Source organism: Rattus rattus, chromosome 1 (genome assembly GCF_011064425.1).
Source record: "Rattus rattus isolate New Zealand chromosome 1, Rrattus_CSIRO_v1, whole genome shotgun sequence".
In the NCBI taxonomy this organism is placed as follows: Eukaryota; Metazoa; Chordata; class Mammalia; order Rodentia; family Muridae; genus Rattus; species Rattus rattus.
In genome coordinates, this window is record NC_046154.1 from 100,549,783 (window position 1) to 100,576,838 (window position 27,056).

The following is a 27,056-nucleotide window of genomic DNA, read 5'->3' on the forward strand; positions in this document are numbered from 1 at the left end:
GAGGAACTCAAAGCAATTCCACAAAAATCAAGAACAAGTCAGGGTTGTGCAATCTCTCCACATTTATTCAATATAGCACTTGAAGTCTTAGCTAAAGCAATAGGACAATTGAAGGAGATCAACAGGGATACAAATTGGAAAGCAAGAAGTCACAATATCTTCATTTGCAGATGATATGATAGTATACATAAATGACCCTAAAAATTCTACTGGGACACTTCTACGGGTGGTAAACACCATCTGTGAAGTGACTGGATACACGATTAACTCAGAAAATCAGTATCTCCCCCTATATAAAAATGGCAGACTGAGAAAGGAGTCAGGGACACGACACCTTTCACGATAACCTCAAATAATATAAAATATCTCGGGCTAAGTCTAGCCAAGCAAGTGAAAGACTTGTATGACAAAAACTTCAAGTCTTTGAAGGAAGAAATTGAAGAAGATACCAGAAGATAGAAAGATCTCTCATCCTCATGGATCAGTAGGACTAATATGGCCATCTTACCAAAAGCAATCTACAGATTCAATGCAATCCGCATCAAAATTCCAACACATTTTTTTACAGAACTTGAAAGAACAATTCTTAATTTCATATGGAAAACGAAACAAACAGGATAGTTAAACCATCCTATACAATGAAAGAACTGTTGGACGTCTCCACATCCCTGATTTCAAATTGTACTACAGAGCTTTAGTATAAAAAACCACATTGAATTGGCATAAAAACAGACAAGTTTGCCAATGGAATTGAATTGAAGACTCAGATGTAAATCCACACACCGATGGACATCTGATTTTTTTTTTTTTTTATAAAGAAGCCAGAAATACACACTGGGAAAAAAGCATCTTCTACAAATGGTGTTGGTCAAACTGGGTGTCCGAAGGTAGAAAAACGCAAACAGATTTATACTGATTACTCTACACAAAACTCAAGTCCCAATGGATCAAAGATCTCAACATAAAACCAGGTAGATACGTTGAGTACGATAGAAGAGAAAATGCAGAACAGCCTTGAGCTTATCAGCACAGAAGACAACGACAGTCATTTGGACAAAGTGGCAGCCTACAGAATGGGAAAAGATTTTTATCAACTATATATCTAATAGAGGACTAACATCCAAATATAAAAAGAACTTAAAAAAAACAAAACAAACAAACAAACAAAAAAAACAAACCTAGAAATCAAAAAGCCAAATAACCCAATTAAAGGTGAGATACAGATCCAACAAAAAAATTTCTTTAAAAAAATTGGTTATTTTATTTATTTACATTTCAAATGTTTCCCTTTCCTGTTTCCTTTCCACAAACTCCCCTATCCCATCCCCCCTCCCCTTGCCTCTATGAAGGTGCTCCCCCACCCACCAACCCATTCCCACCTCACTGCTCTAGCATCTCCCTAGCCCCCTATGCTTGGGCATCGAGCCTCCACAGGACCAAGGGCCTCCCCTCCCATTGATGCCTGACAAGGCCATCCTCTGCTACATATGCAGCTGGAGACATGGGTTCTTCCATGTTTACTCTTTGGTTGATGGTTTAGTCCCTGAGAGCTCTAGGGAGTCCAGTTAGTTGATATTGTTTGTTGGTCTTCCTATGGAGTTGCAATCCCCTTCAGCTCCTTCAGTCCTTCCCCTAACTCCTCCACTGGGGTCCCTGTGCTTGTCTGATGGTTGGCTGTGAGCATCTGCATCTGTATTGGTTAGACTCTGGCAGAGCCTCTCAGGGGATAGCTATACCAGGCTCCTGTCAGCGAGTGCTTCTTGGCATTAGTAATAGTGTCTGAGTTTGGTGTCTGCAGATGGAACGGATCCCAAGGTAGGGGTGGTCTCTGGATGGCCTTTCTTTCAGACTCTGCTCCATTCTTTGTCCCTGTATTTCCTTTAGACATAAACAATTCTGGGTTAGAATTTTTGAGATGGGTGGGTGGCCCCATCTCTCTGCCAGGGGCAGTGCCTATCCACTGGATATGGTCTCTACAGGTTCTCTCTCCCCTTTGTTGGGTATTTCAGCTAATGTCATCCCTGTTGGGTCCTGGGAACCTCTTGCTTCCCTGGCATCTGGGATTTTCTAGTGGTTATCCCCAGTTGCCCATCCCCCACTGCTACACATCTTCATTCAATTTCCTGACCCTTTGTACTTCTCCCATCTCCTCCCACACCTGATCCTGCCCCCCATTTTCCCCTCCCTCTTGTCTCTCCCTCTAAGTAGGACTGAAAAGTCTGAACTTTGGTCTTCCTTCTTGAGCTTCATATAGTCTGTTAGGAAACCCAAAATGGCCGAGAAATACTTAGATGCTCAACATCCTCAGCCATCGCAGAAATGCAAATCAAATTACTGTGAGATTCCGTTTTACACCTGTCAGAATGGCTAAGATCATTAACACATAGGACAGCTTATGCTGGTGAGGACGTGGAATAAAGGGAACACTCCTCCATTGCTGATGGGAGTCCGAACTTGTCCAGCCACTATGGAAATCAATATAGCAATTCCTCAGAAAGCTGGGAATTGATCCACCTCAAGATCAGCTGTGTTCCATCCTACCACGAGTACATTTGTTCAACCAAGTTTATTGTGGCCTTATTTATAATAGCCAGATACTGGAAACCACTTATGTGTCTCTCAACAGAATGAAGGAGAAAGAAAATGTGTACATTTACATGATGAAGTATTAACTTGGTTATTAAAGATGACATTATTAAATTAGCAAGCAAATGGATGGAACTGGAGAAAATTATTCTGAGTGAGGTAACCCAGACCCAGAAATTTAAATATGGCATGTGTACACTTACATATGGCTATTGAGCATTAAACCAATGATAGCCAAGCTATAATCTGCGCACCAAGGGCGGTAAGGTATAGAGGAGCAGAGGCACATGGATCTCCCTGAGACGGGGAAATAGAATACATTTTATGGGTGGATTGGGGACAGGTGAGGATAGGAACAGGAGGATTATGTGGGTAGGGGAGAGGAGGCAGGATTGAGGGATGGAATGTGGGGAGAGACAGCTGGAACTGAGGGGCATTTGGGGGATGCTATGGAGACCTAGTGCAGCAGAAACTTCCTCAAATATATGGAAGACAGTATTAATCAGGTTTCCTAATAATGGGGGATATGGAGTTACAATTGGCCATTTCTGGTCACCAAAGAAGCTTCCAGTAGTAGGACTGGGTTGCATTCAGTTAAGTTGTTAACCAAGGAAGTCCCATGGAAATCCCCTAACAATGCATGCTAATGCTAAGACAATGGGTTACTCTCCACAAACTGGGGACCCCACACACACCTCATTAAACATGGAGAAGTTGAGCTGGTGTCTATATGGATGGCACCTTCAGCCCTATGTTCTAGTGACTTTGGTATGGGAAGACCCTCTGGAGGCTACCAGAAAGGAAAACACCAACCTAGCCACAAAATCTTTGGCCTATGATATGTTATCCCTGCAAGACACACTAGAGCAATGGGGGCACAGAATCTGTGGAGTAGTCAACCAATGTCCTATGTAAACCTAAAGCTCACTCCACCGAAGGAACCCATACCAGTCACTGCTTGGGTGGCCAAGAACAAGAGACTAGATAGCCCGGAGACCTAGGGTAAAACCAAACGCTCCTGGTCTACAGTATCAATAAAATGACTCCTAATGACATTCTGCTATACTCATGGAGCAGGGTCTTAGTCAGCCATCATCAGAGAAGCTTCCTCCTGCACCAGATGGGAACAGATGCAGACACCCAGGGTCAGACATTGTGACAGCCTTGGAACACGGAGCTCGAAATTGGAGAACTTCCTCAAATCTCTTCCCTCAAAGCACAAGGAACCACACAGCAGAGGAAGCAGAAGGAGTATAGGAGCCACAGGGGAGAGAAGACACCAGGAGAACAAGGCCCTGTAAATCAATTAAGTAAGCCTCATATGGACTCAGAGACTGAACAGCAAGCACAGGGCTTGCATGGGTCTGCACCAGGGCCTCTGCAGATTGTTATAGCTTTCAGCTTAGTCTGTAGGACTCCTGAGTGTGTGACTAAGTAGGTGTCTGATTCCTGTGCCTGCTCTTGGGCTCTTTTCCTTATGTTGGGCTGCCTTGTCCAGCCTCAATGTGATGGTTTTGGCTTTATCTTATATTTTATTTTTTCATGTTTGCTATCTCTTAGAAGCCTGCTCTTTTCACATGAAAGTCAGAAAGGGAGTGGATGTGGTGGGGAGGGAAGGTTGGGGGAGGAATTGGGAGTAGGAGGTTGGGAAACTGTTGTTAGGATATATTGTCTGAGAAAAGAATCTATTTTCGATAAAAGGAAAACAAATGGGAACAATATCAAAACTAAGGTCTGGGGGGCTGGGGAGATGCCTCAACAGCCTGAACAGGCTGACTCCAAGGCCTGGAGTCCACATGGCGGGAGGAGAGAACTGACTTTCTCAAGCTGTCCTCTGACTTCCACAGTTGTGACACGGCATGTGTGCACGCACTGCCACACACAAAATACATGTGTGAAAACTTACAAAATGGGTAAAATGTGACTCCAAATGTAAGCAAAGAAACAGTCAGGTCTCAATGAAACTGTGAAGAACCGCGGAATTACAGAAGTCCGAGCGTCTGAGGCTGTTAACATCATTTCTTTTTCTCCAGTCTCCTGCACATGACGGGTCCGATGTACACTCTGGTAAGGTGGGTCCTGGGAACAATGGGTTTGGTGTAGCTGAGGAGTGCTGGATGACTGTCAGAGCCCCTTGGGGTGTCTTTAAGGGTTGTCCCACCGAGCACTGGGGAGACACCTGCTCGGTCTGCCTAGCTCTCCTGGGGACAGCTTGCTTGTCCTTCCCTGCTTACTCCTCGCTCTGTTCCTAGCTGGACTGTGCTTTTTGGTGGCCTTGGGTTCTGGCCTTAGCGGAAGGACTTCAAGATAGCTCATTAGATGAGCTGAGCTGGGAGAACATCTCTTGCCTTTGGGTTCCTTCGCTGAAGCAAGGGAAGTCCCGTGAACCAAGAGAGTCCGGCAGTCCTCACCCACACCTTTCTGAGAGAGGCGGGCTCCCTTTTGGTGAACCAGTAAGATTGTCTGCTGCTGGGGACCATGTTCCTTGCTCTGAAGGCAGTCTACCATGAAAGTTACAGGATATTACAGGAAGTGTGCTCTGGTGGGCATTAGGTGATCCATTGAAATCTCAAGCTTAGTGACATTCCTGCGTATGCCTAACTTTCCTGAAATCCTCTCTTCTGCTTAGAGCTCACATTCCAGCCACTTGTAAGCATTAGGACCACGCTGCTCAGCGTTCCAGACAGTGGCTCCCAGGAGCACACGTGTGACTCTGAACTGAAATATCCTTAGATTTCTGTATTCCATAATGAAATGTCAACCCACAATTCAACTGGATCTGAGCTGGTTAACACGGTGACTTGGTCCTAAAACTGTCATTGAGGGCAAGACATTTTGAGTTTTTGAGAACTGCATCCGTGTGTGTGTGTGTGTGTGTGTGTGTGTGTGTGTGTGTGTGTGTGATGCCAAGCAGTTGCTGCAATCTTCTTTTCATTTCTTTTATTTTTCGTATTTTTTGCCTTCCGATTTTGCCGTTTGAAATTTTAAATATTTGCTTTTAGGATTTAAATCTGTCATCGTGCCACTGAGATGATTATGGTAGCAAAAAGTTGAAGCAGTCTCAGTATATAACACTAGGAAGTTATTATCAAGGGCAATGCACATTTCAGGGCATTAGTTGGACACACTGATGTCCACTACTATGCTGCAAAAACAAATAGCCAGTGGGACTGTTTTACAGTTTCTTTTTTTAAAGGCAAGATCCTTTTAGAATGGTTAGATATCTAGGCAGGGTCTCACTGTGAAACACTGGTTGACCTGGGACTTGCAAGGTAGAGCAGGCTGGTCTGGAACTCAGAGATCCACCCAGTTCTGTTTCTCCCAAGTGCTGGGGTTAAAGTCATACATCACTATATCTAGCTAAAAATTTGTTTCATAATTTAAATTTTTCCTTTTTAAATCTATTTGTGTATGGGTGTAGAAGTCAGACAACAACTTGTGGGAGTCAATTCTCTTTCTACTATGGGGATCTCAGGGACTGAATTTAGGATGTCAGGCTTGGTGGCAAGCTTGGTGGCAAGCATTTTTACCCACTGACTTTTCTCACGGGCCCTATCCCTCCCCCCCCCGACCCCCGTCTTTCTATAAGTGTTGGTATTCAAGGTGCATGCCATTATACCTAGCTTTGGAAGTTTTCAGTCGTCCCATGTTAGTTGCACATATTTGTGGAATCGCATGATTTCAGTACACGTACACACTATGAAATAAATAAGGGCTCTTAGCTTTTCCACTAAGACTAAATAAGCAAAACAAACAATTCACAAACCCCAAAACAAAAAAACCAACCAACCCCCGCAACAACAAAACCCTCAACCAACCGACAAACAAAAAAACAACAAAACAAAACAACAAAACCCCCAAACCCCAAACCTACAAAACACAATAACCTGGCCTGATCCCCCTTACTGTAGACTTCTTTCCTTCTTGACCCTGGTCTTACGAATCCCTGGGGAGCTGCTGGCTTGAGCACCTTTGACTCCAGGTAGTTTGGAATGTCCCCCCCCCATTACCCTCCCAACCTCTACCCATTCATCACTGGCTGTGTAACCAGCTTGTTTAGTCACCAACCATTGAGAAAGCTCCTTAGCCTCCACCTACCAGGTGTTTGGGTGTTCGTGCACAGATGTTGTCTTCCATGGAGCACAGAGCTGCAGGGGGTTGGGCTGGGGTTCGGGATGAAAGAGAAAATTCAGAGTGGCAAGAGATAAGTGAGTATATGTGTGGTGGATATGCTGGAAGAGAGCCCCACAAGAAGACAAAGGAGGGACAGCCGCAGGCCGATCGCCCTCCCGAATTTATTATTCCCCTGTGTGTGAACAAATTAGGCTGGGTGACCTCTGGAGTCTGTCAGATTCCGGGAGCTGCACTGCACAGAAAGAAAGTCTCAGGGCAGTTAGTGACAGGTGTAAGACTTGGCTGCCAGTAGTTGAGACTCAGGACACCAGACTGGGTGAGTCAAGGGTGGCAGTGGTGTTTGATGCAGAACAAGTGAGGTGAAACAGGTTCCTGTGGCAGCCTAGGTGTGGAAGCTGTGCGGGAGAGACATTGGTACAAGGGAGAAACCCTTGTCCCGGGCCGTCCTGAAATCCAGGTGTGGTGTTTGGAACAGGTATGGTCTTCATAGACTCCTGTGTTTGAATGCATGGCCCATAGGCAGTTTTAGGAGCTGTGGCCTTGTTGGAGTAGGTGTGACCTTGTTGAAGGAAGTTTGTCACTGTAAGGGTAGGCTCTGATGTCTCCTACATTCAGGCTATGCCCAGTGTGGTACACAGTCTCCTGCTGTCTTCAGATCAACTCTCAGTTCCCTTTACTCTATGCCTGCCTTTGCACCACCATGACTATAATGGATTAAATATCTGAATTGTAAGCCAGCCCCAACTGAGTGCTTTCCTTTGTAAGAGTCATAGTCATGGTTGTCTCTTCACAGCAATAAAACCCAAACTAAGACACCGGGCTTCGACTTCCGTGCAACTACTTCCCAGATGCACATCTGATTTCCCACCCCAAAGGTGCCTGTAATCGCCTTTGAAGGATGCCGTGAAGGAAACATGAAAACCCAGGGTGAGCTCTACGAGCTTTTAGACCACATGGAAAAGTCCAGAGGCCATGAGAACCTCACAAGGGAGGAAGAATAGCAATACAGCCTGGCACTGAGCAAGTTCATACCTTCTGCGTACGAGGCCATCCTCACCTCAACTGGGTGTGCATGTATGAGGGACATGGTATCTGTGTCTCAGCAAACTGAGAAGTCCTGGCTAGTCTGAGGTCTAGAGGCAAGATGGGTTGAACCTGACACTTGTCAGCTGTGCACACTTGGTTGCGGCTTCCGTTCGTCTGGGCCTTTTGAAGATGTTGGAGAATTACACCAACCTCAGACCACCCCAGGATCAAGTGGTAAGGAACAGTGACGCCTTTCTGAGCCCAGGGGCCCAAGCGAGCACGGTAGCAGTGCTGTGGAGGGAGGTGCAAGGCCGACAGGCATGGAACTTGATGACTGAAGCAAGTAGGGTGGGGTTCTAGGCTGTGATGAAGCAAATTGTTTACCCTCGCTGATGTGCGGAGGGACACTGGATTTCATATGAGGATTAAATGATGTCTACTGTGCACCTCTGACAGCATGCTGAAAAGGCTGACTCCCTAATGCTAGAATTACTATTGGTGAGACCAAGGCAGTTCTACTGGTCCAGGCTATTTCTCTACAAAATTCTCTACGGAATTTTGCAAGTTCTGGACACCCAGCAGGCAAAGCTCCACCCTCAGCTGTCTGTCTAGGAGCCCAGAGTCTAGACACTCAGAGCAGGTAGGACTTGGTAGTCTGTCTAGGCCTGGGAAGTTTTCTGTTATCCACGGGCTCAGGACAAGGAAGACAGTGCCTGGAGCCCAGGGGTCATTTGAGAATGAATCAAAAGAAACAATCGAATTTGTGCTTGCAGTGAGCGAGCTGTTCCACCGATTCCTCCAGTCTTGAATCAAAGGGCCAGAGCCCTCAGGTTGTCCCCGAAAGGCTCTAATTCTCAAACATATGAACCAAACCACAGAATTGGGAAGAACCACTTTACCGGATCTTCCGAGACACTATGGAAATCAAATTCCACAGAGCCAGGTGTGACATCCTTACTTGGTGAAGCTCCTTTCTGATATTGTGCCTGGAAGAAATACTCCCAAGATACAGATTTAAACTAAAACCGCATTTCTACAGAGCCTCAACAAAGTGGTCTCTCACTGTGGCCTGAGGTGACTTGAAACTTCTAGTCCTTTCTAACCTCCAAAGGTAGTAGCTAACATTCATACCATGTATTGTTTCTGCACTGTGTCTGCTGTTGAAATCTGTCACAGTCACCCTACCAGGGAAGCATGACAGGGCAGCTGCCCCACTTCACAGATGAAGAAGTTGAGGCGTTAGGCAGAGATTACTTCCCTCTAAATCAGGCAGGCTGGTTGTTCGGCTCCGTGCGTGCAACCATAAAATGGACTACTGGATTACAGGTATTTATTATAGTCTTACAGGTGAGTTTAGCTTTCAAATTGCTTTAATACTTGCACTTACAAGCAACAGGTAAACAACAAACAGTTATTACTGGGCAGTGTCACAGGGATGGGGGCTGGAGAGGTGAGTGGAGGGTCAAGCAAGCTTCACACAAAGGCATTTACGTGAAGGACAGGAAACACGGGCATGCTAAATTCTGCAGAGAATACAACACATACACACTACAAGGGCTGGAGACATGGATGACATCAAGAAACATGTCTGAAATATGAAGCTTGGTATACAGTTTATATGTGGAGTGTCCCCGGTGATGGCCATTCTTGGCTGTCAACTTGACTCCATCTTGAATGAACTAAAATCTAATGACAGAGGGCACACCTGGGAGAGAGTTTTGCTTAATTTGAAGTCAGTAGATCTTCTTTAATCCTGATCTTGAGGTGGGAAGACACATCTCTAGTCTGGGCCATGCCTTCTGCTAGAAGTCTACGTGAGGACAGGACGAAGGAAGCTTTTGCTCTTTGCCTGCTTGGCCTCACCTTGTTGGCAAGTCCTTTCCTTCACCGGCGTTAGAGCCTACGTCATTGGGATTCCAGAGTCTACTGAAGACCAGCCGAGACACCCAGCCTCATGGCCTGAACTGCCGGAGTTTTGGACTTTCTGCTCACTGTTGGATTAGCTGGACAGGAGCCTGTAGGTCATCCTTCTTCTGGGAATTCCTTCTGTAAGTGCTGTTTATTATTCTATGGGACTCTAATACAGCTGCCAAGGCCTGTGCCCTGAGGCTTGGTCCCTGGCCCACACTGGTACTGAGAGGTGACGGGACCTTTAGTAGTGAGGACTAGTGGAAGAGAAGGTCATCAAGGGACATTTTCTAGAAAGGGAGGTTGGGCCTTTTTGCTTTCTGCCTCGATATACTGTTCTGCCACAGGCTCAAAGAAACAAGGCCGAGCACGTGTAGTTCTGACACAGTAAGCCGAAACATGTGCGATGATGTCCTTCACGTCAGCTCTCTTGTCTATCCCAGTCTTCCGACCTCAGGTTAAATTATTAAACAAGATGGAGTCAGAGCGCCGGGGCCCAGACCTAATGCTCTATTCTCTTCCGATGCCAAACATCTTTTATTGTCAAGTTGCAGTAAAAACAAAACAGAACACAAAACAAAACAAATAAATAATACTGAGGACTCTTGCTGTGGATCCAGCCAAAATTCCAACAAGAATTTCTGAGCAGCTACTAGAGAACCCTTTAAGTAAACTGAGCATGGGAACCACAGTAGCTCCGTTCCCATTACACTCTGAGGTCAAATCAACGGACTGTGGCAATGGTTAGGACCTAAACTACTAAAGCCAATTAAGGCACTGGATGATTAAACCTTTATATATAAAGGAACAATAATCCAGGAAAATAGAATTAAAATCGTCTGCTCGCAGCAGATTTCTACCGTACTTTCCACAATACTGATGTGATTCGGAATGATTACAGCATTGAGAGTATTTTCAGAAAATGACAGGTGGGTGTGGTGGACAGGTGGCTCACACTCAAGACTCAAGTCTACTTAAAAAAAAAATTATCTCACTAGCACTAGATTCTAGCTCCTTTTTTTTCCCCTCCTCTTTTGGTTTCAAAGGTGCTTCTACAACCCAGAAGAGGGACTGCAGTGCACGCGGCATACAGACCCTACGTGACACTCTCCCGACTACACCAGTTTGGTGACATACTGGTAGAGCTGATCTGCAAATGCATCAGCGGAAAACTTCTCTGCCACCCTGGCTTTTCCGGCCAGGCCCATCGTCGCCTTTAAGGATGGTTTGTGGATGAACTTCTCCATGGCTTCCGAGAAGTGCACTGGGTCGGGCTCACACAGAAACCCCGTGACCTTGTGGACAATAGACTCTAAGGGCCCACCGGAATTGACGGCGATGACCGGGCACTGCATGTACATGGCCTCCAGAGGGACGATGCCGAAGTGCTCGTTGCTGGGTGTGTAGAGCACACACAAGCAGCCGTGGAGGAGTGAGATCTTCTGTCTGTCCGAGAAGGACCGCAGGAAGGTCACGTGCCGCTCGAGATCTGACTCTTGGACTATTTTCTTCAACTCCTTATAGTGCTCCACGTTCTCCAGGACCCTGTCGTCGTAGCCGCCTGCCATGAACAGATGAACCTTCTCCCACTCTTGAGGCGGCAACCGAGCGCGAAGCTGGACCAGGGAGCTCAGGGCCAAGGGCAGGTTTTTCTTCCTCTCGTACCGGTTGATGGAGAGGAACAGGAACTGTTTCCCCTTGGGGACTAGGTCATCTATCTTTTCAGGAACGGCCAAGTCGAAGCTGCCGATGTTCAGAGATGGGTAGAGCACATCGGGATTTCTGTGAGACAGGGTCTTGAAGGTTTCCTTAAAGACGGAAGCTGTGTACTGGCTGTTGACCAAGATGCGATCTGCCATGCCTGTGGTGTACTCCTCGATCCAGTCGATGGGGGCCCTGTAGAACTTCTTCAGAGATGAATTTCTCTGAGTAAGCAGCAGATCTGGGAAGTGACAGTAAAACAGGACCCTCTTCCGCCGTCTGGCCAGTTTGAACACAGGGATGCAGGCAGACACCTAACCAAGGTGAAACAAGCAGGTGAGTGTCTGGTCGCCTAACAGCCCAGGCCACAATCCTTTTCCTGTTCTAGCCTAGCTGCCTGGCATTACTGAACCCATAGGATCTGGGTAAATGCCTACATTAACCATGACCATATAGCTTCCTCAGGGTGGTTCAGTGCAGTTCAGGATCATAATTAAAGCATCCCTGGAGCAACTGTGGCTATGTTCACCTGTCTGCTTGGTTAGAGTACAGCAGCATCCATTGTGGATAAGAGCACTGGGTAGCTGAGTAGACTGTGGGAGAACAAAGTGACACCCTTGGAACTAAAGTCCGGAAAACTGACATTTACGTGAGCTACTCCATGACCCACAGCAGTCTTCCCGCCCCTCAGGAGTTTCCTCAGAGGACTATGTAAGAAGTGAGATAAATGTAGTGTGAAGATATCACACCTAGTGTCACACCTAGGAACACACACACACACACACACACACACACACACACACACCCCTCAAACCTGGTTGTCTTTTAGGGAAGAATAACTACAGGATATTTCAATAAAGGGGACTTTTCAGCCCCTCAAGAGACTGATAGGAATCTTGAATATCAATAAGATGTCTCAAATTTTTGCAGAACAAAAGCAAAGTTTCCAACTGCAGGTACAACAAATCCCAATTATGTACAAGTAAGATGTAGCAGGAAACAGATACGAATGATGGCCACACATCATTTCTGGGAGGATGCAGAAGACGCTGTTGACAGTGGCTCTCCCAAGGCTGGGAACAGGGAATTTTTACATTATACTTCCTATTTGAACTTTGACTCCAGAGTGAATGTTATTTCTCAATTAAAAGAAAAATAAAGGTGGGGCTGAGGCGTTGGCCCCAGGAATACAGGGTATGGCAGTGAATACCTGTCCCAAAATCTAGCTCAATCTTTCAGTTCCAGGTTCAGTGAGAGAGCCTGACTCCAATGTTCAGGTGCAGATTAGCTGAGACAGATACCTGACATTGACCTATGGCTTCCATATGTAAGCTCAGACACTTGACCAGATAAAATAACTGGACTTTTCTTCAAAGACCGATGGGGACCATGTTAAAGTTTTAAAGGGGACATGATACGTTTAGCTTGACTTTAATCCATGGCACTGCTAAGTACCGGAATGGCGGCATTAGGAAGGCTGGAGAGGGTGGGATGGACGCGACCTGGAAGCAGAGACAATAGGAATAACGGAGAAGAGTAAACAGAGTCAGCTACAAGGTGTGACCGGAAGGCGACATTTTAATGCCAACAACCACCTGGATCCAATCAATTTAGTCCCCAGGCTAAACCTTTAAAATGCAGGCAAGTGAGCCCTACCTCAAGGATCTTCAACGAAAGGAAGGGGACGGGGGAGAGATGTCCCTGCGATCTGCCATTTTAAAGGGTCCATACTAAAACTGGTGACCGTTCTCTCCCTGGGGACTCCTGCTGGACAGCTCCTAAAAACCTAGAACGGAGGTACCACTCCCAACCAAGAATTAGTGGCGGCCTCACCTGGTCGCACACCACCACGTCGAACTCCTCGCCGGAGAGAAACAGCACGTAGAGCGCCAGAAAGACCATGCGCACGTAGGAGCAGATGGCGGCGCCGCGGCCGCCCCAGCCCAGGCTGCGAGGCAGCCAGTCCCCTGCGCACTGCACCGAGAGCTCGCGGGTTTCAATGAAGCAGTGGTTCGGGTCGTAGTGCGCGGTCCATATCTTCACCTGACAGCCGTACTCCTGCAGCGCCAGCGCCGCGTCCAGCACTAGGCGCTCGGCACCGCCTATACCCATATCTGGGTGCAGAAACAGCACGGATGGGCTGTAAACCCGGGACCGGGTTCGGTACAGGTTTTCGGCCATGGTAGATCAGCCGCGCCTGCGCTCTCCGCTCGAGCTTCTGCTAGCTCCTGCAAGCTCCGCCCCGGTCCCCCGCTGACTACTGAAAGCCGACCCAGCGCAACTACGCTTGCGTCAGTTTAGGACACATCAGCGATAAATCTGTGGACTCTAAGAAAATGCCTGATTTAATTTTTGGTGTGAACATGTCCAAAGCTTTCAGTTTGGTGATTTTCGACCATATGAAAGACGCTAAATAAATTAAATAAAAGAAGCGAAAGGTCTATACTTTCACACGGCCCAGTCGTTCTCAGCATAATTTTTACAGGCATATCTTAGGTCAGCCCAAACATCCTAGCGTCTGCGAAGACCCTGCCAGCCGGCCGGGGGCGGTGCCAGAGCCTGTCCCTCCGAGTGCTCCGCAACTTCCCGACTACCATCTTCATATCTCTTGTGCCTACTGTTCTTAGACATCAGCATGGTGCGCACTTACCCCTGTCTTGGTCTCTCTCATTCCGGGACCTCATTGCTCTTCCCAGCTTCTTGGGTGGGTGTGGGGTCGGAGGTGTAGAAAGGACCCGCGATGTTCACTGTTGGTCTGCTTCTCTCTGCAGCCGGGTCCAACGCCTAGTGCCACCAACGTGGGCTCCTCTGGGCGTTCTCCTAGCAAAGCGGTGGCCGCACGGGCGGCGGGATCCACTGTCCGGCAGAGGTAAGTGGCTCGGTGGGCGGCCCCGTTATGCCTGGGAGAGGCGAGGGGCCCAGGAATTTGCATTGCTGGAAAGAGCTCCAGGATGGGAAGATTCATAGGGTCCGGGTGAGCCCGAGCTGACGTGGCCATCCAGTTAGTTTAGGAGAGAGACATGGTTTTCCTCTCCTTGATCATCTCTGCACGGGCCACTTTTAGTTAAAGGTAAGTTAAGTTAGACTAGGATCAGGAACAACTTTAGGAAAAGCGTTGGCATATGGCTGATGTGTGTGAGGCTTTACTTTTCTGTCTTCCAACGGGAGGTCCCATAGACACTGTTTAACAAAATTTGCCTTACACAACAGTCTGTCACCCTGGTTTCCCATCCCGGCTGTGTGTGTCTTTCTTTTTAAATCTATTTTGTATATGTGTGGGTGTTGCATGCATGTATGTGTGTATGCATCACGTTCTTGCCTGGTGCCCCCGGAAGTCACCTGGAACTGCAGTTAATGAATGATTGTGAGCCACCATATGAGTACTGGGGACCGATTTGTGGTTCTCTTCAGGAGCAACAAGTATTCTTAACCTCCGAGCCATTTCTCCAGCCTCAGTGTCTCCTTATTTTTAAATGTCACTGCTGTGTGTGTGTGTGTGTGTGTGTGTGTGTGTGTGTATGTGTGTGTGCCTTCTCCATCCAGTCATATGACAGACCTCACAGGAAGACCACACTACTTCGCTTCCTCCATTTCTGTCCATCCAACTTATCCCTCAACTTCTTCTACTTTGTATTTCCCCCACTTCCCATCCTCCAGCCTGTTGTTACTTTTCCACTTAGGTTCTCTGTAAGTTTCTTGTGGTGCCTGTTCTTTTTAAAAAAAAGGAGGCCTTCAGAGGGACCCCAGGCTTCTCCTTTTTCCCTCCTGTGAGCCAGCAATTCTGAACTCACTACAGTTTTCTGAGCTCACCATCATCATCATGTCTGGACTCTTCTCAACTATTTATTTAGTTACTTAATTTCCTTTTAGACAGTCTCACACAACCTGCCTTCACCTCTCCTGTGCTAGGATTATAGTTGTAGTAGTATTTTTGATGGTTTGTATACGCTTGACCCAAGGAATGGCAGGATTAGGAGATATGGCCTTGTTAGAGTAGGTGTGTCACAGTGGGCATGGGCTATAAGACCCTCATCCTAGCTGCCTGGAAGTCAGTCTTCCACTAGCAGCCTTCAGATGGAGATGTAGGACTCTCAGCCCCGCCTGCACCATGCCTGCCTAGATGCTGCCATGCTCCCACTTTGATGATAATGGTCTGAACCTCTGAGCCTGTAAGCCAGCCTCAGTTAAATATTGTTCTTTCTAAGAGTTGCCTTGGTCATGGTGTCTGTTCACAGCAATGGAAAACCCTTATTGAGACAGTATACACGTATTTATATCTACATGTTCATCTCCTCTGCTTTCACAGAGCATCTACCCAAGTCCTCTTTTCCAGCTCCCGTCTTAAATGGTGCTACAGTAAACATTGACTGAGGCAATCAATCAACTGTATTGTTGTGTTTGTACAACAACTAGTAAGGGTTTTGGTAGAGAGGAGTGGACCTTGAAAACACCAAGGAGTACTCTCAAACTACCCTTAGGAATGTGAGGGGGAAAGCTTGAGGATATAGTGGGTAGGTAGCTCAGTAAGAGAGAGCTTGCCTGTAGGGCTTGGTCCCTAGCACGACCCACAAAACACAACACAAACAACAGGGAAAGAGGATGGGAGGGACTTTCCTTGTTGACTACGGCAGGAAAATATGAAAGTCTAAAGTAGGTGGTTTGAACGAGTGCAACAGATTGCAGCTCGGAGAAGGAAGTTGTAATAGAACTGTCAGAAATGGTAAGGTGACCCCGAGTGACCATGAATGTTCTGTCATTAAGATATTCAAGCAAAGGATGTTGAGCTGTGGTTTAGATTACGGAGGTGCTTCTCGTTGCTAGCTGGGATTTCAGAGGTTTTTTTGGGGGGGCAGGGGATACTCGTGTAGGTATAGTTCTTTGGGGATTGGTTTTTGTTCAAGAAGAATTAAGAGGGAAATTTGGCCATCTGAGAGTTCTTAGGGAACCAGAGGGTACCTAATTATGAAACTATCAAAGGATAATAATTAAAAATGAGGCAACCAGTGCACAAGTGAGGTGACAGATGTAACTTTGAAGGTTCCGGATAAGGAAGACATCTTTTAGGTTCTGGTATTGTAGAGCCTGTAAAACTAGACAGCCAGTGGTTATATGTATGGCGTGTACAGAACTCATTCACATGTGCTAGTGAGTGTGTGGCTATATACAAAAACTGTGCAAAATTCATTCTAGAAACGTAGGATGGTGAGGTAGTTGTGATCGCTGTGTCTATCTAAGACCATGTGCATTCGTTGAGAAGTGTTGAAGCTATGGTTAGCGATGTGAGGTAGTTGTGATCGCTGTGTCTATCTAAGAGTATGTCCATCAGTTGAGAAGCGTTGAAGCTATGATTAGTGATACTTCGGCTGCGTAGCGTGCAATTTCTACCCCTCTCTGAATGAAGTGACAGCAGTAATAGGGCCTCAGAGAAGGAATGTGTGGGATTTACGATTAAGCTGGGGTTGGAGCCCTGGCTCTGCACAATACAGTGGAAAAGGAGGCTGCCACAGGATGAGAAGGATTGAGGACATCCTAGAGACACATACTGTGAACTGCCCGCTACATGGTGTTCCTGCAGAAGGGGTGGAAATTAGACATTTAAGATGGTGGAACAATTAAGGCTATTAAGACAGTTATGGAATAATAACTAAAGGTCTGCCAGGTCGAGCCTTGCTTTACCTTGGAGAATGTACTTGTAAAAAAGGTAGCTAGGGCTTGTTTGCATCCTGTGAGCTTCTTCCCACTGGGGAGGCCATGGGTAACCAGGGCAAATAAATAGGTCATGGGGTTTCAAGCGATGAAGGCAGTAAATTAAAGAAGCTGGCAGAGGAAAGAGTGAGGGTGGTTGGTTTGGATAGGGTGAGTGGCTTATGAATAGAGACCCGTGAGTGCAAGGGAGCAAGTGACACTCTGGGCCAGGGAGGATAGGCCTCCTAGGCAACAGGAACAGTAAGTAGACAGGCAGGTCAGTGAGCTGGGGTTGCTCCAGCACATGCCAGCAGCCATAGCGGCAGCCCAAAGCATGCACGTGGTTAGGTGAACAGCGTTCGGTTAAAAGTGCAGGAAGAAGGTGTAGACTTCATTGAAGATTAAGAGATGAAAGTGGGCTCTGTTGGGTGCCCCAGCTAGCTCCCCACATAAGGTAACAAGGGGTATTGGTGTTCCTATGGACCCTGCTCCTCAGATACTCTCTGCTCGTCCACTGCCAGTGGCAGAAGTAACAACAACAAATCCTACTGGTTTCTCTTGGGATCTTGAAATTCCAGCTTCGAAGAGAACTAACTTGAGGGGCCGTGCCTCAACTTTCCACGTGGACACTGGTTTATCTTTGGTCACAGCTCCTGTTTTATAAACAAAGGAGATTAGAGACATGCTTGCCCAGGGAGGCTTTCTAAGAGCACAGGCAGTCTGCACACCGCGTATATCTTTTTTTTCTATTCACAGCCTTCCCACAGAAGCAGTCAAACATAGAGATGTATGTTTCCAGACTACTGTGAACCATAACTAATGTATGTGAGATGTCATTCGATAACAGAGTAGGGTCAAACCGTGGGTACTGACTGCCCTCAGAGTTGTCATGAGCACAGTTGGGGTCAGACAGGGAGCAAGGCTCTAGTCTTCCCCTCGTGTGGCAGGATGAGCTCCCTAGGCTACACACAGGATTTCTGCACTCAGAATGTCATGCCAAGGCTATGATGGGGCGAGGCAGGCTTTAGGCCTGTTCAAGAATCAGCAGCCCCACACAGGAAAGGGATTTTAATAGAATATTGGGATTTGGTAAGGCAGGACATTGTTTTTTTCACACCTAAATACTTCTGGCATGATGATACGGCTGAAGATTCCTTTGGATTTCTTCTTGTCATCCAGTGCTTGAGCCCATGCTTTGCTACTCTAGCACAGGGTTGGGCAGTGCCTTGTCCCTCAGGAGGATAGCGGCTAGGAGAGGCTGGTCCTGGTCCTAAGCGTCCATGCCTTTGGTCTGCTCTGTCTGCCAGGATGGCTCTGTGCACCAGCCGTCTCGTCCTTTTGCAGAGAACAAGTTTGGGTTGTATGTTTTTTGCTCTTTACCTCCTGCCCTTCCCCAAGACTGAGGGTCAGTTTACCAGAATGGCTCAGGAGCGTTACAGCGCGCTCACCCACCACACGCATTCTCCATTCCGGGGCCTTGATGTAGTCACAGTTCAGCGTCTTTTCTTGATTTTGCTGCCGGTGCAGTTATTTTAAACCATCTTTTCGAGTAGTCTCTTTAAAATGAAATTATAAGTTAAGGGCATTTATAGATAGGGTTTATTTCACAGAAATTCCTATGAAGACCTAACTGAAGCACACTGTCCACTGAGGAGGCTAGCTGTGGTAAAGGCGGCTCCTGCCCGCGTTGGCACATGACAGCTAGTACTCAGTCCATACAACGTAAGAGCAGAGAGGCAAAGGGAGGGTTCGAGTGCTAGTAAAGAAGGTCTTCTCACAGCTTTTTTTTTTTTTTTTTAAAAGCCTGTATATTAGAAGCATATATTATGTTACAAAACGGATTTCTGAGAAAAACTACTACTTTTTTTTTTAATCTCTTTCAGAAAAAATGCCAGCTGCGGAACCCGGAGTGCAGGCCGCACCACCTCGGCAGGGACTGGGGGGATGTGGCGATTCTACACAGAAGATTCCCCGGGGCTCAAAGTGTAAGTGGTGGAGTGGACTTGTGTGCGTCCTGGTGACCGAGGTGTAGGAGCCGTCCCTGACATAATCCCCTGCCGCTGCATTTGTGCCAGGTGGGCTGGGCCTGGCTTGCCTGCTCCTCAGCTGATGGGCAGATTAGGGTGCTGAACGACGCCTTTCTGGGAGTGACTGAGAAGAAGGAGCCTCCTGCCCCTGTGTCAGGGTAAACGGCCCGCACAGAGAACCGGAAGGGAAGCTGCTTTAGAGGAAATCGCTCTTCATTTGGTGCTCCTGAAATGAAGGAGGGGATTTGAATGGGGATTGGGTGATTTTTCAAAGCTGCCCTGAGGAGGAAGCTGCTATTATCACAGCCTAATGGAGATTTTTGAGTATGTCATGTTACCCAAAGTCCCTTGGCTTCCTTGCGGTGGGAGGGTGGCAGGTGGACCCAGGAGGGTGAATGCATCGCTTTCCAAGCTTAGCCTCGCGAGGACTCATCGACTGAGGAGAAGTGGCCGGCCATGCAACTTCTGTCCTGTGCCTCACTTACCTCCTAGGCCAGGTTGTCTGGAACCATAGCACCCTTTCCTCCTGTTCCTGACTAAACCCTGCAGATAAGGGAGGAGGGTAATAGCAGCAGATCTGTGTGGAGCACTTGCTGTTTTTCAGAAAACATAGTATCTTTTCTGTTTTGATCTGACTGGCCTTCCTGAGGTAGGAGCTGGGCCATTTTGCAGATGAGGAGTCTCAGAGGCAGTGAGGTACGGGGACACAAATGGTAGGAGGCAGAGCAGGCCTGACTGTTGGGGCCCACACCTTCCTCTACTGCCCGTCTGGTAGAGAAGAGACAAAAATTCAGTTAGTTTAATTGATTTGGCTTACGTTTCAGATTTAGTTTATGAAGATTTCCCTATAACTTGTGGGATTTGGTTCAATTCATTTATTGAATTTTTTCCTGTTACTTTTTTTCCCCTTGTGGGCAGGGTGTTACAATGTAGCCAGACTAGTCTGGAACTTACCTTCTTTCTACCTCAGCCTCCTAGCTGAGCACTGGGACTGTAGGTTCACGCGACCAGGCCTGGCTGGTGCCCCTCCCCCACCCCCTCCATTGTCAGCTTGTAAGAATATTTTTACAAAGCATTTCTTCAGCTGAGGGGAGTGAGCTGGTGGTGTTCTGCAGCCTTTGGTGATTTTCTTAGTGTTGGAGGGGTAGCTTGTATTTCCTTGCTCTTTCCAGCGGCCATGGGACTCATTTTAAATTCCTCAGAAAGGTGGGAACACCTCGTGTGGGCAAGCCTGGCTCAGGCCTGCCCTTCCAGTCCTTCGACTGTGGTGCTCGGGGACTCCCGGGAACTGGTAGGAACTTTCTCTTGACGTTTCATAAGCAGTATCCTAACCATGTCGGAGAAACGTGCTTTGGTGAAAGAACACAGCTGAGAATTCCTACCTACAAATCTGCCCGCCAACTCCTTTGAGCTTATTTTTGATTCCTTCTGGGGATTTTGTAAGATTTTCAGGTTGATATTATTGTTTCCTGAGAACCTGCTGTAAGTCTGCCTTGTGTAGTAACCTCTTTGCAGATGGGGAGACAGACGGAGGGTAAGGAATGAGGCTCAGGCAAGCGTGTGAATGTCAGGCATCCTCACCCCAAGTCCCTTGAGAGCTGGTCCTCAGCTCTGTGCCCGGGCTGATGTTAGCATAAGGGAGGAAGATCATGGCGGTGCCCAGCATAAGGGAGGAAGATCATGGCGGTGCCCGCTCCGATTTAACCTTCTTACTCTAATTGTACAAACTTTGGAATGATGAGCAGAGATCTCGATCTCCATAGTATTTATCATCCAGTCTGATCCAGTCTGGCACTACTGCTACTCACCTGGGCCTGCCTGACAGTAAAGGATTCCTTTTCTGGAGTCTCTACTTCCCAGTTGTATCTGGGAGGAGAAGCAAGATGTGTGGAATTCTCCAAACCTGTTGTGGGCCATGCGCAGAGTAAATGTTCACAGCTTGTGTGCTTTCAGAGGCCTTCCCAGTAAGAAACATGGAAGCCAGGCCTTTATAGCAGCTTTTGATTCAGAGAAAGGCAGATGGGGGAATCTATTCCCTGTCTACACTAAGCAGTCTCTGGAATGTGGTGCTAAGATTAGATGTGTTGGGTGTGGTGTACACCTTTAATCCAAGCACTAGGCCAGCCGAGGCAGGTGGACGTCTGAGTTCCAGGCCAGCCTGGTGTCCGTGTGAGTACTGGGACCGTGAGGTCTACACCGAGAGACCTGGTCTTAACAAAACAAAAGAAACAAAAAGAACTTCCTGGAGGTACAAGAGCTTGTTGGGTGGAGTCAGAGAGTTCTGACCTCTGTGTTCTGGGTGTCTTTAGGCAGGAATTCCTCTGAGCCTCAGGTTTCCTTATGTAGAAAGTGAGATTAATACTTGTCTCACCTATGAGACACATGAGTTTGTGCAGGTTAAATGGGGTCCTAGATTCAATTTGTCTGTGTGCATCATACACTGTAATGAGATGGAAAGGGTTGTCTTAATACATGTTAATTTGAGAAGGTTCGTAAATAGATTCTTTTGCACATAAGAGTTTGGGAAATTTTTCTTTTTATTGTAGAATATATTAAGTACAGAAAATTAGCAAATCTGAGGGATTATCTTTGGCCATCAGATGGTTTTGTTTGGGTATAATGTGCTGTGTGACAACAGAAGAGGAGACCGTACCCCCTCCGGCCTCAGCACAGCTTATCTGTCCAGTATCAATTCTGGGGAATCCTTTGCGTGGTATAAACAAGGTCCCCTCGCTTCCCTGGGGCAGTCGTTACTGTTAAGCGTACCTGTGACTGAAGTAAGCATGGCTTCTCTTCTCATTCCCAGTGGCCCTGTCCCAGTACTGGTGATGAGTCTTCTGTTCATCGCTTCTGTGTTTATGCTGCACATTTGGGGCAAGTACACGCGTTCATAGATTTTGGCTGCATCTATCCATCATCTGAAGAAGAAGGAAAAACCCAACATATCTTGGACCAAAAGTATAGTGATTTCTGTTTATGTGTATTATTTTACAGAGAATAAGAATTGACTTTGAGAAATCAGTTTTTTCTATGGCTAATAAACTTTGGAATTGCTTTATATGGAGACTGGTTGCCGATGCGTTATTGTGAGGGCCCTCCGTCTCTGCCTTCTGGTTTACCAGTGCATGAGTGGGTAGTCTTTCTTACCGAGCTCATTCTTTGTAATTGACAGTTCCTCCTATAACCGTGTAGTCACCCAAATCCAAGATGCTCTAATTGGCCTTGGCACGTTTTCCCCAAGGTATTTCTGTGCTGGTGAGTGTCATTTTGGGTACTTGGTTTTCAAGAAGTGTGCCTTGGATTCCCATCCAGGATCTGCGGGAGGCAGCTGGTGCCGAGGGTAAGAGTCACAGAAATGAGAAACCAAGAGTCTTGGCTGAGGTGTCTGCTCATTCTGTTCTTTGTTTTGTTTCTACTCTTTTGAGACGGGGTCTCGCTATGAAGCCCAGACTCTCTTGGAACTTGCCATGCTCCTGTCTCCACCCCTCCAACAGGCCTGGCTCATTCAGTTCTTTGTGTCTAAAATTATAGGCAATCGGTTGCTTTTTTCTCTTCTCCAGGTATCCCTCGGGGACTTCCGACCACTGGTCTCTCATTTGTAAATACGCTTTGAAAGAACTAATTTGAGAAATTGGATTTATTGGTAAAATTTTGTTTTTATTTCAAAAATCCAAGACTTTGTAATAGGAGTGAGACAGCACTTTTATACTACTGCCTAAATAATTGTGTCCAAAAGTAAGTATTGGGATTGTCGTCACCTGTGCTGCCCACTGAGCACAGACAGCAGTGCTGTTCTCAGAGTCACCCCAGCAGGGCAGTCCGGGAGCCCGAGGCTCCACACAGGTGCCCAGAGAGACGGCCAGAAGCAACTGACTGTCCAGCAGGATCCATGCTGAAGATGTGTGTAAGTCTTCCATGTGTAAAACAGGTCAGAGGGATGGGCGAGTGGATGGTCCAGGTGGGGGAAGAACCTGCTGATGATCTGAGTTTAGTCCCTGGGATCTGCATGGTGAAAGGAGAGAACTGAACCCCACAAATTGTTCTTTGATCTCCACATGTGTCACGACACATGTATTCCCTCAAATAAATAAAATAAAACCATCTTGAGGCCCAGGGGATGGCAGCAGTTAAGCGTGTGCCCTGCTCTCGCAGAAGAGCTGCTGTGTGTGCTCAGATGCAGATTTAAGAGTTAAAATTCCCACCTTTGGCCTGGAGCAACGGCCCAGTGATTTAGAGCACTTGCTGCTCTTGCAGAGGTCATGGGCTCTGAGCTCAGCATCCACATCAGCGCATGGCTGCCTGAGACACTAGTGTCACACTTTAAAGATAAAGTTGTGTGTCCCCTCCTCCCTTTAGTTGTTTAAGTTGTGTATTGTACAAAATGATGGCTTTCATTGATATTCTTATATATGCGTATAAATTATTTAATTGTGCTCCCCGTCTTCTCCCTCCTTGGCTGGCTCCTTCCTCTCTCCGACTCCTCTCCTGTCTTTTATGTCACAGGGAATCAGACCCAAAGCTTTGCACATGCTACCCAGTATGTCTCTTCATAAGGTTTATCTTTAAAGGTTACATTAGTTGGTTATGTGTGGGAGGGGCAGGGTGAGTGTATGATTGATAAGGCTCGTATGTGGAGGCCAAAAGACACGTGGGGGAGTTGGTTCTTTTTGTCCACCATTATGTTCTGGAACTCTGATCATCTTCTCACAAGCTCCCTTACCTGTGGAACCATCCACAGCCCCATGAAAGATTTCCTAGGGTGACATATCAGTGAATTTGCACTTGAAAATGGCTGGAAAACTGGTGCTCTTGGATTCTGTGAACTTCTTACTGCACCACACAGGTGTTTTTATTTTTTGAAACACAGAAAACAGAGTTTGATTCATTTGGAAAAAAGACAATAATACCTGTAATAGAATCCCACCCCACCCCCCATAGCCCGTTAGAGGTGCCAAATACAGCTAAAAGTTATAACTTTAATTTGGGAGTGTGTGTGTGTGTCTGTCTGTCTGTCCGTCTGTGTCCGTGTTAACCGTCTCTAGGGTAGACAGATACTGCAGCCACACGGGGTGCTGTCCTTGCCTCGTTGGCTCGGCCAGCCTGGTCCCCAGTGGTCCCCGCAAACCTGCTGTTCTCTGAGCAGTGGGTTACAAGGTGCGCGCTCTGGCTGGCAGGACGGGCAGGCTGCAGTCAGCAGAAGGGAAGGAAGGGAACCGGGAGGAGATGTAAAGACGCGCAGCCCGCACTCCATGCTGCCTTTGGCTCTGCAGCACAATGCTAACACCGTCGCAGAGGAACGGTGCTCAAGCTGTTCCTCCCGTTTTTATAAAAAAGAAAATTATTTTTTTTGGTGGTAAAACACACATAACAAAATTTTTCATCTTAACCATTTTCAACTCACCACTCAGTGGTATTCAGTCCATTTATCCTCTAGGATGCTCTCCCCATCTCCCTCCCAAAACTGCCCTCTCCAGCAGCGGATGGCCATCGCTGTCTTTATGGTGCAGCTGTTCTACCTTAACTTGTGACCTTAATTTGATTGGCATAATGTCCTCCACATGGGATATCATTTGCCAGAATTTGTTTCTTTCTAGGCAGAAAATAATTTCATTACATATGTATACTACATCTTATGCTGCTTTTATAATAAACTTACTGCTTATGAGCTATTAATGATGTGTGTCTATGTAGTCCCTCTGTAGCCTAATCCTCCTGTATTGGTGTAGGCATGAGCCACCACCCCTGGCTTTTATTTATAGCACTTATAAAATCCCAACACATTAGATCTCTACTTGAGTTAAGGTGTTCTTGGCTCTGAGAAGCTTCCAGGCCCCATGACGTGGGCTACAATTCTACCTGCTTTTGATGTGCTGGCTGGTTTTGTGTGTCAACTTGACACAAGCTGGAGTTATCACAGAGAAAGGAGCCTCCCTTGAGGAAATGCCTCCATGAGACCCAGCTGTAAGGCATTTTCTTAATTAGTGATCCAGCAGGGATCAGCCCATTGTGGGTGGTGCCATCCCTGGGCTGGTGGTCCTGGGTTCTATAAGAGAGCAAGCTGAGCAAGCCAGGGGAAGCAAGCCAGTAAGAAACATCCCTCCATGGCCTCTGCATCAGCTCCTGCCTCCAACTTCCTGCCCTGTGTGAGTTTCTGTCCTGACTTCCTTTGGTGATAAACAGCAACATGGAAGTGTAAGCTGAATAAACCCTATCCTCCCTAACTTGCTTCTTGGTCACGATATGTTGTGTAGGAATAGAAACCTTGTCTAAGACAACCATCAAAGTGAACTGCTATCATCAGCTTAGGCTGAGCCTTCGAAGTCCTAGGAGAAGCCTTGTCAAGGACAGTGCCAGAGTCCCTGAACTAGTTGAGAACGGGACATCTTGAGCTTCTAGTGTTAACTCTGAACATGGTGGGCCTGGAATGATGACAGCTGGGTGTCTGTCCTGTTCCCACACCCATCCTCGTCTAGATTCCAAGTGTCAGGACCCCACAGGAGGAGTTGGACACGATATTCTGAAATCACGTAAATGTTGTTCTAGGTTGAAATGCCTGAGGGTGTCTACAATGCCAGGCTGCATTCACTAGGGAGTACTGGAGACCCTGTGGAGCTGTGAGTGCAGAGAGCATGCCCTTGTTCCTGACAGGGTGCTATGTAGCTCTGTGTAGACATGGCTGGCCTCAGACTTACAGAGATCTGCTTGCCTCTGCCTCTGGGAACACCCCTTGCATATTAGTGAGCTGGTGGTGTGGACAGTTTGTGAGCTGTGAGAGCCGGAAGACCCTGGGAGGCCACAGCATGCAAGGTCGCCTGTTTCCTTTCTCTGACTCAGTGGCACTATCTCCTGCAGCCTGAACTAGCTCTCCCATGGCTCCCTTTTGGCCTGACATCCTCCTGCCCCCGCATCCCGCTGTAGTAGGTAGACACAATGTCCTGAAAGTCCCCGATGACCTTGGGAAGAAATGATAAGCAGTGTCTGTACTCAGAGATGAGCCTGCCTCTGCTGGGATTAAAGGTTTGTGCCACCACCATCAGGCACATCATGTCCTTTTGAGAGACTGCTGGGGACAGCATACCATGACAGGGACTCCCAGTAGTAGGTGGGGTTAGAGACATCTCAGAAGCCTGCAACAGCTCCTTGTAAAAACGGATGGCATCTGGGACCCTGAGAAGCAGGAGACACATCCCTCTAGGGGACCTGCCATCAGAGATAAGAGACTGTCCACAGTAGGCTGGGATGTCGATATCTCAGTAGCCTGTGTCAGCTCTTTGTAAAAAAAAGTTGTACCCACTTCTCCTAACCTTCGCCCTGCACAATGGCTGTATAGATTTCATTTGTGTGGGACTGCTTTTCAGTTGGCCTTGGTGTGCATACTTATTCTATTTTATCTGAGTTTCCTATTTCTTTCTCCTTCTGCCCTGGTGAATTCTGTGAAACTAGAAGTTCCCCTTGATGTAATTAATGATTCTAACAATTGGAAATTGAGGCCTAGGGGCACAGCACAGCCCTAATGGCCCAGGTGCATGCTGTATGTTCTCATCTTGGAAACAATGCAGTAACTGCACAGTGGCAGTTCCAGATTAATGCTTGACTTGCAAAAAGAGTTTGAAGAAATTATGTTTAGAAATATTAGAAAGTGAAACAGAGCCAGGTACTGCTAGAGTCCTACAGGGTCCATTACTAGAAAGTGAAGGAACTTTCTGGAATCATGAAAAAGCATTAGTATGAGAGACACAATTATGGGATAAGAAAAAATGGAGTAAGGGGACACAAACGCGGGATACTTTAATTCAGAAAGGAAAAAGTTATTGAAGTTATGAAATAAGTTTTACACAGCATTTGAGAGTGGATTCTAGATAAGGAAGTATAGAATGCATAAAATTGTATACTAGTAAAACTAAGTCAAAACGCCGGGACCCTTAGGAGAGTCATTGTGTGCAATGTGCAGAAGCAGGAGGCTATCGGAACTGCTGGGTTAAGGGTTAA

General features: G+C 47.0%; 2 protein-coding genes across 2 annotated transcripts; one reads left to right on the top strand and one right to left on the bottom strand.

Moving 5' to 3' along the window:
- Positions 1–9,062: 9,062 nt before the first annotated feature.
- On the bottom strand, positions 9,063–13,621 carry Alg2 (ALG2 alpha-1,3/1,6-mannosyltransferase). The gene is made up of 2 exons (XM_032904248.1): positions 13,189–13,621; positions 9,063–11,669 (listed from the first exon to the last, which is right to left on the bottom strand). Exons 1-2 carry the CDS (start codon positions 13,534–13,536, stop codon positions 10,770–10,772), a joined length of 1,248 nt encoding a protein of 415 aa, XP_032760139.1. The 5' UTR covers positions 13,537–13,621; the 3' UTR covers positions 9,063–10,769.
- Positions 13,622–13,903: 282 nt separating this feature from the next.
- Positions 13,904–22,131, top strand: Sec61b (SEC61 translocon subunit beta). The gene is made up of 4 exons (XM_032904260.1): positions 13,904–13,993; positions 14,127–14,224; positions 18,924–19,025; positions 21,874–22,131. The coding sequence occupies exons 1-4, from the start codon at positions 13,991–13,993 to the stop codon at positions 21,959–21,961; spliced, it is 291 nt and encodes a 96-aa protein (XP_032760151.1). The 5' UTR covers positions 13,904–13,990; the 3' UTR covers positions 21,962–22,131.
- The last annotated feature ends 4,925 nt before the right edge of the window (positions 22,132–27,056 follow it).